The following is an 11880-nucleotide window of genomic DNA, read 5'->3' on the forward strand; positions in this document are numbered from 1 at the left end:
TTGTCAAAAAATTTATGAAAATGACACGTAGAATAAATTATATGTGGCATTGTTGGAAAAGAGTTTAAATTAAGGTGGATGGCCTAAAAATTCTAGGATAACTACTCTTTTAATAGATATATAGATATATATAGATAGATATAGATATAGATTATAAAAGTAGAATGTTAAATTTTAGGGGATAGTTTGTTTATCTATATTATATTAATAAACAAACTACCATCCCCTCTTCTTAACTCTTTACCTTTAAAATAGCCAAAATACCCTTAATTTTCAATACATTCCTAACTCACACACTAAATTTACCTAATATATCCCTAAAATATTTTTCACTCATATTTATCCAGACTATCTATCTTCTTTATTCATTAATTTAAATAATTCCATCAAATATCTTTATAATACTCTTAATAAAGTTATTTACAAAAGATACATCTCATAACCATAAAATAACTACACTATCATTTACATCAAATACTTTTAGATTAATAACCACATCGTTATTATCACCGCCACCAGCACCACCCGTTGCCTCCATTGCCGCCGCATTGCGTGAGTACGCATGTCGTATTTATTTAAGGATAATGACACATTTGTTTCCAAACGTGTGTTCTGTGATCTTAACTAGACTCACAATAGCCCAATAAGTCGAAAAAGGGCCCAAACTTTACAAGCCCAAAAATTTCAGCAAGTCCAAAAATGTGAAGAAGCCAAAAATTTTTTTTTTTTAAAAAGGGTGAAAATGAGTCAATTGGCCGACCACTATTTTTCTTTAAGAAAAATTAAGAAAATTTGAACAAAACCAATTGGCCAAACATTATGTATAGCAAATCTTTTTAATTTTATCAGGCGCGTTCAGATTTCGCATTGCATGCCCTTATATAATATGTTGATATGGTATCGTTATGTTAACATTGGTTATTTCCAATGAAGTAATAACCTTTTGATTAAAAATACTCTATTATGAAAAATTTGCCATAAAAAATGTATATGTAATTAAGTCATATATCAAAAACCCAAATAAAAAAAAGGTGACAACGAACCAAGACTATAAAAAATCATAAAGAAAAAAAATAAAAAGCACCAAAATCAAAAAGTAAGAAAAGGTTGCAATAAAACAAGAATATAAAAAAAATAAAAGCAAAACAAGTGGAGCACGACATGATTAGTCATATGTGCGTGATGTGGCTGTACACTGACGACAACGAGTAGTGTGGGATTATTGATGTACAAAGGGTAAATATAGTCATTTTAAAAGTCAAAGATAGATGTTGTAAATTAATTTTATTAACGATATTATAGGTATTTCAAACAAATAATATAGATATTTCAAGTAGAAATATTTAAAATAATAAACAAAAAGAATGAGCATTTCAAGGTTATCTAACTGCTTTTTAAAAAGGGTAAATTACACTTTTCGTCCCTGAAGTTGGCAGCTTTCGCACTTTTCGTCCCTAACGTTTAAAAATTACAATTTTAACCTTAAAGTTGGCAACATTTTGCAATTGAAGTCCTTTTTCCAAACGGTGTTAAGTTTCAACCGTTAACGTCCGCACGTGCAAAACACCTAAGGGCATTAATGTCTTTTCCGATTTAAACTTTAGGGACTGAAAATGCAAAATGCGACATGTTCAAGGACGAAAATTGAAATTTACTTTATTTCAAATGTATCTATATCTAAAAAAACATAATCAAATGTATCTGTATCTTAATTTTTTTTCTTTCTTTTTTTTTCACACAAAAACATAATCAAATGTATCTATATCTAGAAAAACCAATGAGACTTGATAACCTCCTGCACTTTGAACAATGAAAAAAACCAAAACATTCTCTTTCCTATTGCCTAGTCAAATTTTAGTGCTAACTAAGAAAAACCAAAAGTCCCCATTTGTAGAATTCGATCACTTTTTGATATATATATATATATATATATTCAACAAAACAAGAGATCCCTCACCGAATTACGAGATCTGGATTGGTTATCTGATTGCTTCCACCGGATTTTGTTATGATACGGTAATTTTCGGGCCATACCACAACAAGGTTAGATCTTTGAACATCGTCATCTGGTGTTGCAGCTGTCTTTGATGTGGCCGCCAAAGTTTAGAAAACGGCCAGTTTAGACGGAAAACGGAATTTACCTCCACCGATTGTGGTTTTCTGGCTGCGATTGTGGTTTTCATCTTTCTTCAGAATGTAATACAAACATTATATTATACTAAAACTAAAACCCTGGATCTGTTGTACAACAGCTGCGGCCTGGTGGTGGCGTGGTGGGTTGGTCAGGATGGTGATGGCAGGTAGCGAGGGAGGGGCTGGTGGGGTGGTCAGTATACTATATTAAATTGGTTCATGGGTTTTGTGATTTATTGAGAATTTAAGATGAATTTTTAAGGAAATTGATGATTATGTGTTTCTGTGTTTGTATGAGAGATATGAAGATTTAATGATGAAAAAAATTTTGTTTTTAGGTTTGTTTTACGAGAAGAAAGAAAAAAGATACATTTGCAACAAAGTAAATTTCAATTTCCGTCCCTGAACATGTCGCATTTTGCACTTTCAGTCCCTCGAGTTTAAATGGGAAAAGACATTAATGCCCTCACGTGTTTTGCACGTGCGGACGTTAACGGCTGAAACTTAACACCGTTTCGCAAAAGGACTTTGATTGCAAAATGTTGCCAACTTTAAGGTTAAAATTGTAATTTTTAAACATTAAGGACGAAAAGTGCAAAAGCTACCAACTTTAGGGACAAAAAATGTAATTTACCTTTTTAAAAAATGAAAGAAACAACTAATTTAGTATGTATTATATATTATCTATATAATTATTAAAACAGTAGGAAACCGAATAATTCTAAAGCTTTTAAAAAATCAAACATATTTTAAAAATATGTCACGTAGGATTTATCCTATGTGGCATCTCCATACTTCTTTGTATATATTTATTTATTATTATTTATATATATAATATAATATTTAAATTAAATTTATATAGAGGAATTGAATTAATGAGGAAAATATTGTATGGAATATTATAAATATAACTTATTTATTTAAAAGACTAACGCCATCCGAAATCTTAATAGAATTGCATTAAATAAAAAATCTCTCATACATCCAAATTTTGATTAAAAAAAATCAAATATAATTAATAAATCTGAATCTTTTAGATAGACAGATCACGGGCTACTTGACAGGGAAAAATGATACAAACAAAAACAGATCATTAATAATAACTAAATTTTTTTGAGAATTCTAATATCCTTTAAGTTCTTGAGCTTCCATTAATTTTGTTTATTTTGGATGTATTGATGACAATTAAAAAAAGTTATATATAGCTCAAAATTTTCTTAAACAGTATTTCATTTATTAATTATCAATATCATTTATTAATTAAAAAAAGTTAGTTTTAGCTTTGTTTCTGTCAAATAATTGATCCTATTCACGTTGAAAATTACATCTCTTTGAGGATTGTAAGAGATAAATCTTTTGTGACAGATTTTTTCTATGACTTTTGTCAGAGGACGTATTTGTTTGACATATTTAACATGTATTCAGTTTCATACAATTTATCAAGGTGTGTGTATTTCTAAATGTTTTATTTTATTTTAAATCTATATGTTGAGGATTTTATGCTCATGCATTAAAACTTATAGTGTTTACTAATCATTTAAAATAATACTTTTTTTTTTCTAACAAGTTTTTGTTATCAATCATCATTCATAAATAAAACTATGACATTACTTCTTCAACCAAATTGTTGCTTACTTTGTATGTAAGTACAGATTCTTTAAACTCATATAACGTTATTAGATTGCTTGATGTATCAAAAATTTTGTCTTTTGTTTTATTTCTTTTCATGTTCTTAAAAAAAAAAACTAAGATATTAAAAATCGATAATAACTAAAACGTTTGTAATTAAAAATGTTTGTATAAAACTTTGAGTAAATATTTTTTAACATTAGTACATCGTGTGGGTAAAAGAACTAGTATAGATAATATAAATATAGATATAGATTATAATTATCCCATGTAAAACATTTTGACTTTTTTTAATTGAAATATCAAAGTTAAGCGCCCTGCTATCTTTAAATTACCCATTCTGCCGCACAAACAAAAACCTTCCAAGTTTTTCATTTAAATCGTGTTTGGGGAAAACAAAAACCCTACAAAGGTGGTGGGTTGTCACCGCGCCTTTGATCGAAGATTTTGTGCCATCCACCAGTCACCAACATCCTCACACCACTACACCGCCATTCACCTGATGGCGGACGTTAACGCTTTTTCTGGCGATGAGGTTCGTTCAAACTTTTTTTTTTTTCGGTTATTAAATATTTCAACATATTTTTTTGGTAATTATATAACCTAATTTCAAGTTGCTTTTTTTGGAGATACTTATTTTTTTTTGTTGAATATACATTTTTTAATCTGATAATGATAAATTATTGAATTATTACTCAAATAAAACAAATAAATAGCAAATTATGTCATAAATGATTGAAGTTGTGTTATCTGATTTGATTTATTATGTGTATTATTTTTTTAATTTTTATTTATTTAAGATTTATTGAATTTGATGATGTGATGAAGTTAGGTAATGATTACTGAGATATGAAAATTAAGTGGTTTTTTCCTATATATATATATTATATATATATATATACCACCACCATGATCCTCCGGCGACCACCGCCACCGCGTTACATGTGTAAGTCGCAGTGGCAGTGGTTGCCGTCGCCGGAGGATCATGGTGGTGGTCGTCGGAGATGATCATGGTGGTGGTCGGTGATGATGATGATGTGTAAGTTACAATTTCCACATGGTCCTAAAATAAGGAGTGTCCTAAAATAACCCACCCGTATACACACACACACACATATATATATATTAGACAACGATAATAAAATTCATGATTCTCTATTTCTTTTTTTCTTTCTTCCCCAATTATTTTTCAGAAAATTCTGATTATGATTATACTTTAACCTTCATTGATGAATGTAGATTACTGGGAAGGCCAGCCTCGATTTTGTTATGTCGTATCTCTTGCACGGCTGTTTTGAAGAGACAATTACAGCACTTAATGGTAGTACACCTTATGCCAAGCCCACGACAATGGAAATTGCCAAGAAAGGTAAGCACTATTAATCTTGCAAGCTTTGTTGATTATTAAAAATGGAATTTCGTTTAATCTGTAAAAAACATTGTCAGAAATATTGGAACGAGTGAGATTAGATGATGCAATTGGGGCAGTTAATGTACTTGAAAAAGAGCCTGGCCTTTTGAATATCAACCCGACACTCCTTTGTGATCTGTTGTGCATTCACTTCATTAAGCTCATTTCTTCGGGCAACAGGTGAGCACAATAATAGTACTGGAACATATTTACTTAAGTTTTTTATATTTTGTATTTATTTTGTTTTAATATACATGTTATGTGCCAGATATATGGCTCTAAAATTTGCGGAGATGAACTTTATTCCATTGCTGGAGTTGAAAGATAATGTTGAGAATATCCAAGTATGTTTTTATAATTATTTATTTCACAAGTTTGTGTATCAAGTAGTTGACAGTTATTTGGTTTATATTATGCAGGCTTGTACGAAGCTCCTGTATGAGAAACCAGAACTGATACACTCAATGTCTTCTATATTGAACACTGAGTTTCGCCAAAAAGTATCAGCAATTCAAGGTATGCATAATTTCTGTTGTGAACTTGAGGTGGCAAATTGGCGGGTTGGGCATATTGACAAAAACAATTCTGTTGTCTAAGATCTGATAACTTTTCCTTAAAACTAATAAGTGATTACATATTATATGTGTTACAAAATCAATTATAAAATTTCAAAGTATAATGATGTAGGGGGTTTCATGCATTAAAGATGGCGTTTGGGCAGCTTTCAACACGTGGTGAAACTACATGACCAATTTATTATTATTATCTTTAACAAAAATTACATACTTCTTATTTAAATAAGTATTTGTAAGTATACGTATGAGTATAACTCGACTAGACCGAAAGAAACACCTGATACCAGAAGTTGCGTGCTAGAGCGAAAGAGCAGGAAATCCCAACAAGTATAACCCCAAATACCTCTTGTATCGTTTCTCAATACATGTATCCAATAACAATACTAAAGTTCTAACAAGTAATGGTATCTATATCAAAAACAAATCCCAAAAATAATAAGATAACAGATCTCCATAAAACTCCCTCAAGTTTGGCTCATTAGTCATATTTAGTTCAACTAGCTTTATAGTCATTTTACCCTTTCATTGTTGAAACAGCTAGGAAACCCCTTGACAGACCTTCTACTGAGGAGTGGGAGAACATGAGAATTAGAAAAGGTAAGCGTTAATTTTCTTCCTATTGTTTGCAGATTAAAGTTATAAATTAGATCTCATATTTGTTTAAAACTTTTCCAGGAATCATGAAGTTTGTTCTCGATAGAAATGAGATGAAAGCCATTGCAAGCACAAAGAAATTTTTTCGGGGATTACTTGAAAAAAATAGTGAGATCGAGTTTGAACTCCTAAGGCTTCATCTGCTCACACTAATCTACTCAGAAAAACCGTGAGCGCCACCAGTTTGAATTATTTCATATAGTTTGTAATCTTTTACTGAATTGTACATGTAATTTTGCAGGTCGGAGGCTATCAAGTTTGCCCGGACAGAGTTTTCCCATTTTGATCGTAGGGGAATACATGTATGTAGTTACATGATTGAATAGCATTATAGACTTATAGTTTATAAGTTTGTATTTGGCTGATGAACTTGAAGAAGTTCTCTTATGCAGGAGTGCATGCTCCTCCTCCTATATCCTAATCCAGATAAAGGAACAAGACGGCATCATTTGATTAGCACCGAACATCGAGAGGATATTGCCGATAAGTTGAATAGAGCAATCCTAGGTGCGTATAGTTTATGAACTGTCTTGAAGGTAGAAAGATGGTTGGAACATGAAAGTTAGATTCCAGGTCAAAATTAGGGTTCAAATGAAGGTTTGGTACTTGTTGGGCCGGGATGGACTGATCATAAGCACTTCTTTATTGTCCAATTCTTCTTCTTTTTTAATTCAAAAAATAAGTTAGTGTGGCATTAATTTCGAGCTGCAGTTTTTTATTTCGTTATAATATGATTTAAAAGGTTAATGCATTACAAATACCTGCTAATGCAACTGGATTGCCAAATGGTATTTTCCTTTGAGTGGGAGATCTCATGTTCAAATCAATTATCTTGTATCCATTTTGTAATTTCTCCTTTACCCCAAAGAATTTGCATTAAAGATGCAGTTTGGGCGATTTAAAATCGATAGACGCGTTTCCTACTTTGCTAATGTTTTTACTTTAACCTACTGACATGTAGAGGTAAAAGGTAACTTGAATCTACATTTAAAAGTAAATGGGTCCAAAATCCAAATGCCACCTTTGCTCATGTTTTACATATTCCCTGCATGTTTCTGTTAACTTTTTTTGGTGTTTATCTTGCTGAAAATGTTTTTTTATTATGTCTCAACATCTGTATGTAATATTGTGAGTGATTCCTGTTACTGTCAGCATATGGCAACTGTTCTACTTATTCAACTTTGGAAAGGCTCATGCAACATGTAATTGTGTCCAGAAAATGTGTGAATGAAAAACTTGGAAAGGTAAATTGAAGTGTTACAGACTAGTATTATTTCATTTTACAAATGCTTATCGAATTGTTAAGTGTTTCCATACTCATATATTAAAATATTCAATTATTCTGACGTCACCATTTATCACAAAAATGGATAGTTTTGGTGAGGTTTGAAATGGGCGTGTTTGACATAAAAAACTATGGTCTATTGTTGTTTTTAGTTTTTTTTTTTGAATATAAAATTAGATAGTTTGTTAGATATGATTGCAAAAACTCTATTATTTTTTGTTAGATATGATTGCAAAAACTCTATTGTTTGTACTAATCTAAGATTCTGAATAAAAGAGGTATTCTCATTCTGGATTGCCCATGCCTGGTATAAATGTGGGATTGATTATTGTTGGTGATCATTCTTGCCTGCCTGCATACAGTCGTACATTAAAAACAAACTTTATGCCATTTTCATTTAGCAAATAAATAAGTAATGACTCACCTATTGGGAGTTGAGGAATATTTTTACTACACTATACAGAAGAATGCAATAAAGCAATGCTTTTACATTGATAGTACGCGGTGTTTCACTTGATGCTGTATTAAATGTTGGTTGTTCCTTTGTCTCTTTCTAATAGGGAATGAGCAAGGAAGTGAGCATCAGGAATCTCTTTAATGAGGCTATGGTGATGGAGCAGGCTGCTGATCTGCACCGGCAAATGGGCTAGTGGTAGCAGTTGCAGATGTCAGTTCCATGAACAAGATCTTGAATCTGCTGCAAGTTTTTGTAGTTCTCTTATAAAACTGTACATACGTGATATATCTGCTATCGGAATAGAGATTGCATTGCGGACAGAAGTGATGAATTTATCGAGTTTTAGTAACAAGATGAGACTGTAGTATATGTTACCTGAAGTATCTCCGCCCTAGTTTCTGTCACATGTCCAGGGGATCAATCTTGTGTGTTGAAACACGAGGATCGGTTAAATTGTGATCTATACGACTACAAACGTGCGGAATCCGATTGTAATTGACTTTGAGGTTTCTTGAATAAACATGAACATATAAACACAAATTGATAAAGAATAAGAGATAAAAAAACGAATTCCTTTATTATTTAGTCATCTCGATTACAATACAATGATAAATCCTTATAGAAAACATCTCAATGATTACGGATTACAATCAAAGAGACGACAGTAATAATAAATTACATGGGCGGACACGGTGTATAGATCTCTATACCGATCCTATGAATAGCCGTCTGACTAGTCTAAAACCATTAACCCTAAATTGTAACCTGTCTTGTATATATAGGCTACCGAATGGCTGGGCTTCTATCATATTTGTGGGCTTCGAGCTCCTTCGCACGAACTGCTGGCTCGTGCTGACGTCATCAAGACCTTGATGATGTCTTCTTTTCATCATAATCATCATAATTAGCCCTTTGAATTCTATTGTAACGGACAATAAAATGTGTTCAGAAATTGCATCTACATTGTGTTTTGGTGCATAGAAGTTGGAATTGACATGATAGTGATAATTGGTGATCGACTACATTAAATTGTGAAATGAATGAAAGGCTTGTAGAGCATATGTTAATCTGAGTATTCACTTTCCATTTATTTTTGTTATCAATCTTTGACCAAAAGAATGAGATGTATTTTGGTTTTGCTAAAGTGTATTGTTTAACCAATTGTTTTGTTATTTGTATTTTGCTGATCGTTTCATAACGTCGATTAGGTAAAAATGAGCATGACACCTAGCTGCTCGCGAACTATTCAAGCTCGGCTTGTTTAAAACACGACTTGAGCTTGAGTTAAATGAGTTTGAATTTAAGATCAAGTAGGCTCATATGCTTATACGAGCTTTAGAATGTGTCACATAGCATTTGAAACCTATAGAACCAATAATAATAATCTTTTATATAAATAAAAGACAATTGTTTCTAGAAAATTTTTTTTAATAAAATTTCCTATGTGGCAAAATCACAATCTTTGCTACAAATGTTCTTAAAAATTATGACATCATATTTAAAATTATAATTTTAGCAACATTTTAGTTTTTAAAAAAATTAATCCATTTAACACTATCTTAATTACTTTATTAATTTTCATATAATTTTATAATTTACATCTAAGTCTTGATGAAACTTTTATAAATATAGACATTTTTCTATTTATTTTCAAGTAAAAAGAATATTTTGAAGTAAAATATATAACTACATATTATTATTTTTTTACATGCTAGGTATCTTATATAATGAGAAAGAAAAATTAGCTTGATATAAAAAGTTTAAATTAAAAAAATTATCATCAAATATATTAATGTTTGTTGTTTAAGTACATCAAATATATTTAATACACAAAAGTTTAAAGGTAGCTATATGCATTTTGTTTATCAAAACTATAAAAAAATTTTTGTAGTAAATAATCACATAGATGTTTCAGAATAGACTTAATCCATTTCGTCGCAACTTCAGCAGTGATGATCATACGTGTTTAAAAAAATTTCATTAATATGCCCGGGTTGAACCCGGGTTAATTAGCTAGTAATCGTTGAATCAGAATGTCAATTAATCACAATGATTGAATCACCTTGCTTACATATGAAAATCCAGTTGATCATAATCTATCACAATCAAAAACCAAACATGACCTAAATATATATCTAAGAAAAAGGAAAGACACTATCAAAATGGGGATTTGATGATAGAAAGTGAAGCCACACTCCATTAATTTCCTTGAGTAGACTAATTTATATTTGTATTTCTCTTTTTCTCCACTGCGATGGTTGATTTTCGACATAAGCTGTCCCTCGGTCTAACAGCTCGAGAGTTTCAACACACTGTTCAATGTCAACTGTGGCGCAACGAGCACTTAATCTTTGGAGACCTGATGAGACTCCTGTCTCAAAGTTGTAAACTTGATGGCATGCATAGTGAGTGCCCAGCAAGAAATTACCATCATTGGTGGTCAGCTCAAATACTTTAGCAATATCGCTAAATGGATCTGTTTTCGTTTTATAAACCACATACCAGAAAGCATTAGTGTTATCGGTATGGTTCTTTCCTCTCACCCAACAAATCCAGCGCTTTTTAGGCTCCCCGGAAATCACAGCTAGAGAACCTTTGATGGTTGTTAGTAGTCTGGCTGCACAATTGGGCTCAGGTAATGCAATTGTGCCAAAAACATGAGTGCTTAAATCCAATGTCATTACATAACGTTTTTTGACCTTTGTTGTGGGTATATGAAAATCCACCAACCAATGCAATGCTCCGTTGAGAAAACACCCACGCGACCAAAATCGTGTAAAGGGGCTGGCAGGGTAAGCAATCTCACACCAGGCGCCTGTCTTGAGGGCATACACAAACGCAGACTTGGGACGTTTTCCAGAGCCAAAGGTATCAATCCATATAATCTTGTAATCATCAGATTTCGGGTCAAAACCAAAACCAAAGCCGGCAGCGACACCGTTGCAAACAAACCAGGATTGAGTAGAGGGTAGGGGGGGTAAGGTTAGTTTGTGTCTAATTGAAGGGTTCCATAGACTAATAAGAGGAGTAGTATTGTTTTGAGTGATAATAGGAGTATTGTTTCCTCGTTCACTAATACAAAGAATACCATTACATGAAGCAATAATTTGAGCAGATTCTGGGTAAGGAAACTTGAATGATATTCTAATGGGTATCCCATCAGTCTTTTTCACTATTAATGGCAATCCATCTTCCGAATGTATTGTATACAAGGTTTTAGACTCTCCAGGTTGAAAAAGCTCGTGCATAAAAAGGAATGATTTTTGTGGGGAACAGACTAGTGTGTGCCTGCGGATGAAATCGGGGCTACATATACGACGACACCACCATTTATTGAGCGATTTAAATCGAACGAGGGATTTTGGTGGTAGCCTTGTGAAGATTTCAACAATCAAATCGTCGCACAGACCTGCTACCGCCATCTTCTTCTTCTTCTTCTGTTGATCATCAAACAGATCGATGCAAATAATAGGTTCCACGGACCTACCCTTTGTTTCTTTTCTTTTTTTCATGATTTCTAATCTAGCTAATTAAATCACTTTGTAACCCTTATACGGATCGAGTAACGTATTAGATGTATCCTAAGGTCAAATACGTTAAAAAAATATATATTAGGAATGTAAAAATGTGACAGGTCTTTTGATTTTTTAATCTATAAAAACATGGGTGTTAATTATTTATATTATTATATATTAAATATTAAAATATTAGCATGTAAGGTGTTCTACATTCAAAT

The 11880-nt window shown here is 32.0% G+C and overlaps 2 protein-coding genes across 2 annotated transcripts; one reads left to right on the top strand and one right to left on the bottom strand.

Moving 5' to 3' along the window:
- The first annotated feature begins 4152 nt into the window (after positions 1-4152).
- LOC122598627 lies at positions 4153-8684 on the top strand. Its single transcript, XM_043771212.1, has 11 exons — positions 4153-4297; positions 5002-5131; positions 5209-5353; positions 5442-5517; positions 5593-5689; positions 6286-6345; positions 6424-6571; positions 6644-6704; positions 6795-6909; positions 7555-7646; positions 8248-8684. The coding sequence occupies exons 1-11, from the start codon at positions 4265-4267 to the stop codon at positions 8335-8337; spliced, it is 1047 nt and encodes a 348-aa protein (XP_043627147.1). The 5' UTR covers positions 4153-4264; the 3' UTR covers positions 8338-8684.
- Positions 8685-10366: 1682 nt separating this feature from the next.
- LOC122597592 (F-box/kelch-repeat protein At3g06240-like) lies at positions 10367-11656 on the bottom strand. Its single transcript, XM_043770170.1, has one exon. The coding sequence runs from the start codon at positions 11654-11656 to the stop codon at positions 10367-10369; it is 1290 nt and encodes a 429-aa protein (XP_043626105.1).
- Positions 11657-11880: the final 224 nt, after the last annotated feature.

The sequence above is a fragment of the Erigeron canadensis genome, chromosome 4, assembly GCF_010389155.1.
Source record: "Erigeron canadensis isolate Cc75 chromosome 4, C_canadensis_v1, whole genome shotgun sequence".
Classification (NCBI taxonomy): Eukaryota; Viridiplantae; Streptophyta; class Magnoliopsida; order Asterales; family Asteraceae; genus Erigeron; species Erigeron canadensis.

What these genes read in the sequence shown, in the direction of transcription:
- LOC122597592 (XM_043770170.1), bottom strand. Translation starts at nt 11,656, where the DNA reads ATGAAAAAAAGAAAAGAAACAAAGGGTAGGTCCGTGGAACCTATTATT.
- LOC122598627 (XM_043771212.1), top strand. Translation starts at nt 4,265, where the DNA reads ATGGCGGACGTTAACGCTTTTTCTGGCGATGAG. An exon ending in ATAATGTTGAGAATATCCAA is followed by an intron (nt 5,518 to 5,592) that starts GTATGTTTTTAT and finishes TATATTATGCAG; the next exon opens with GCTTGTACGAAGCTCCTGTA. An exon ending in TGAATGAAAAACTTGGAAAG is followed by an intron (nt 7,647 to 8,247) that starts GTAAATTGAAGT and finishes TCTTTCTAATAG; the next exon opens with GGAATGAGCAAGGAAGTGAG.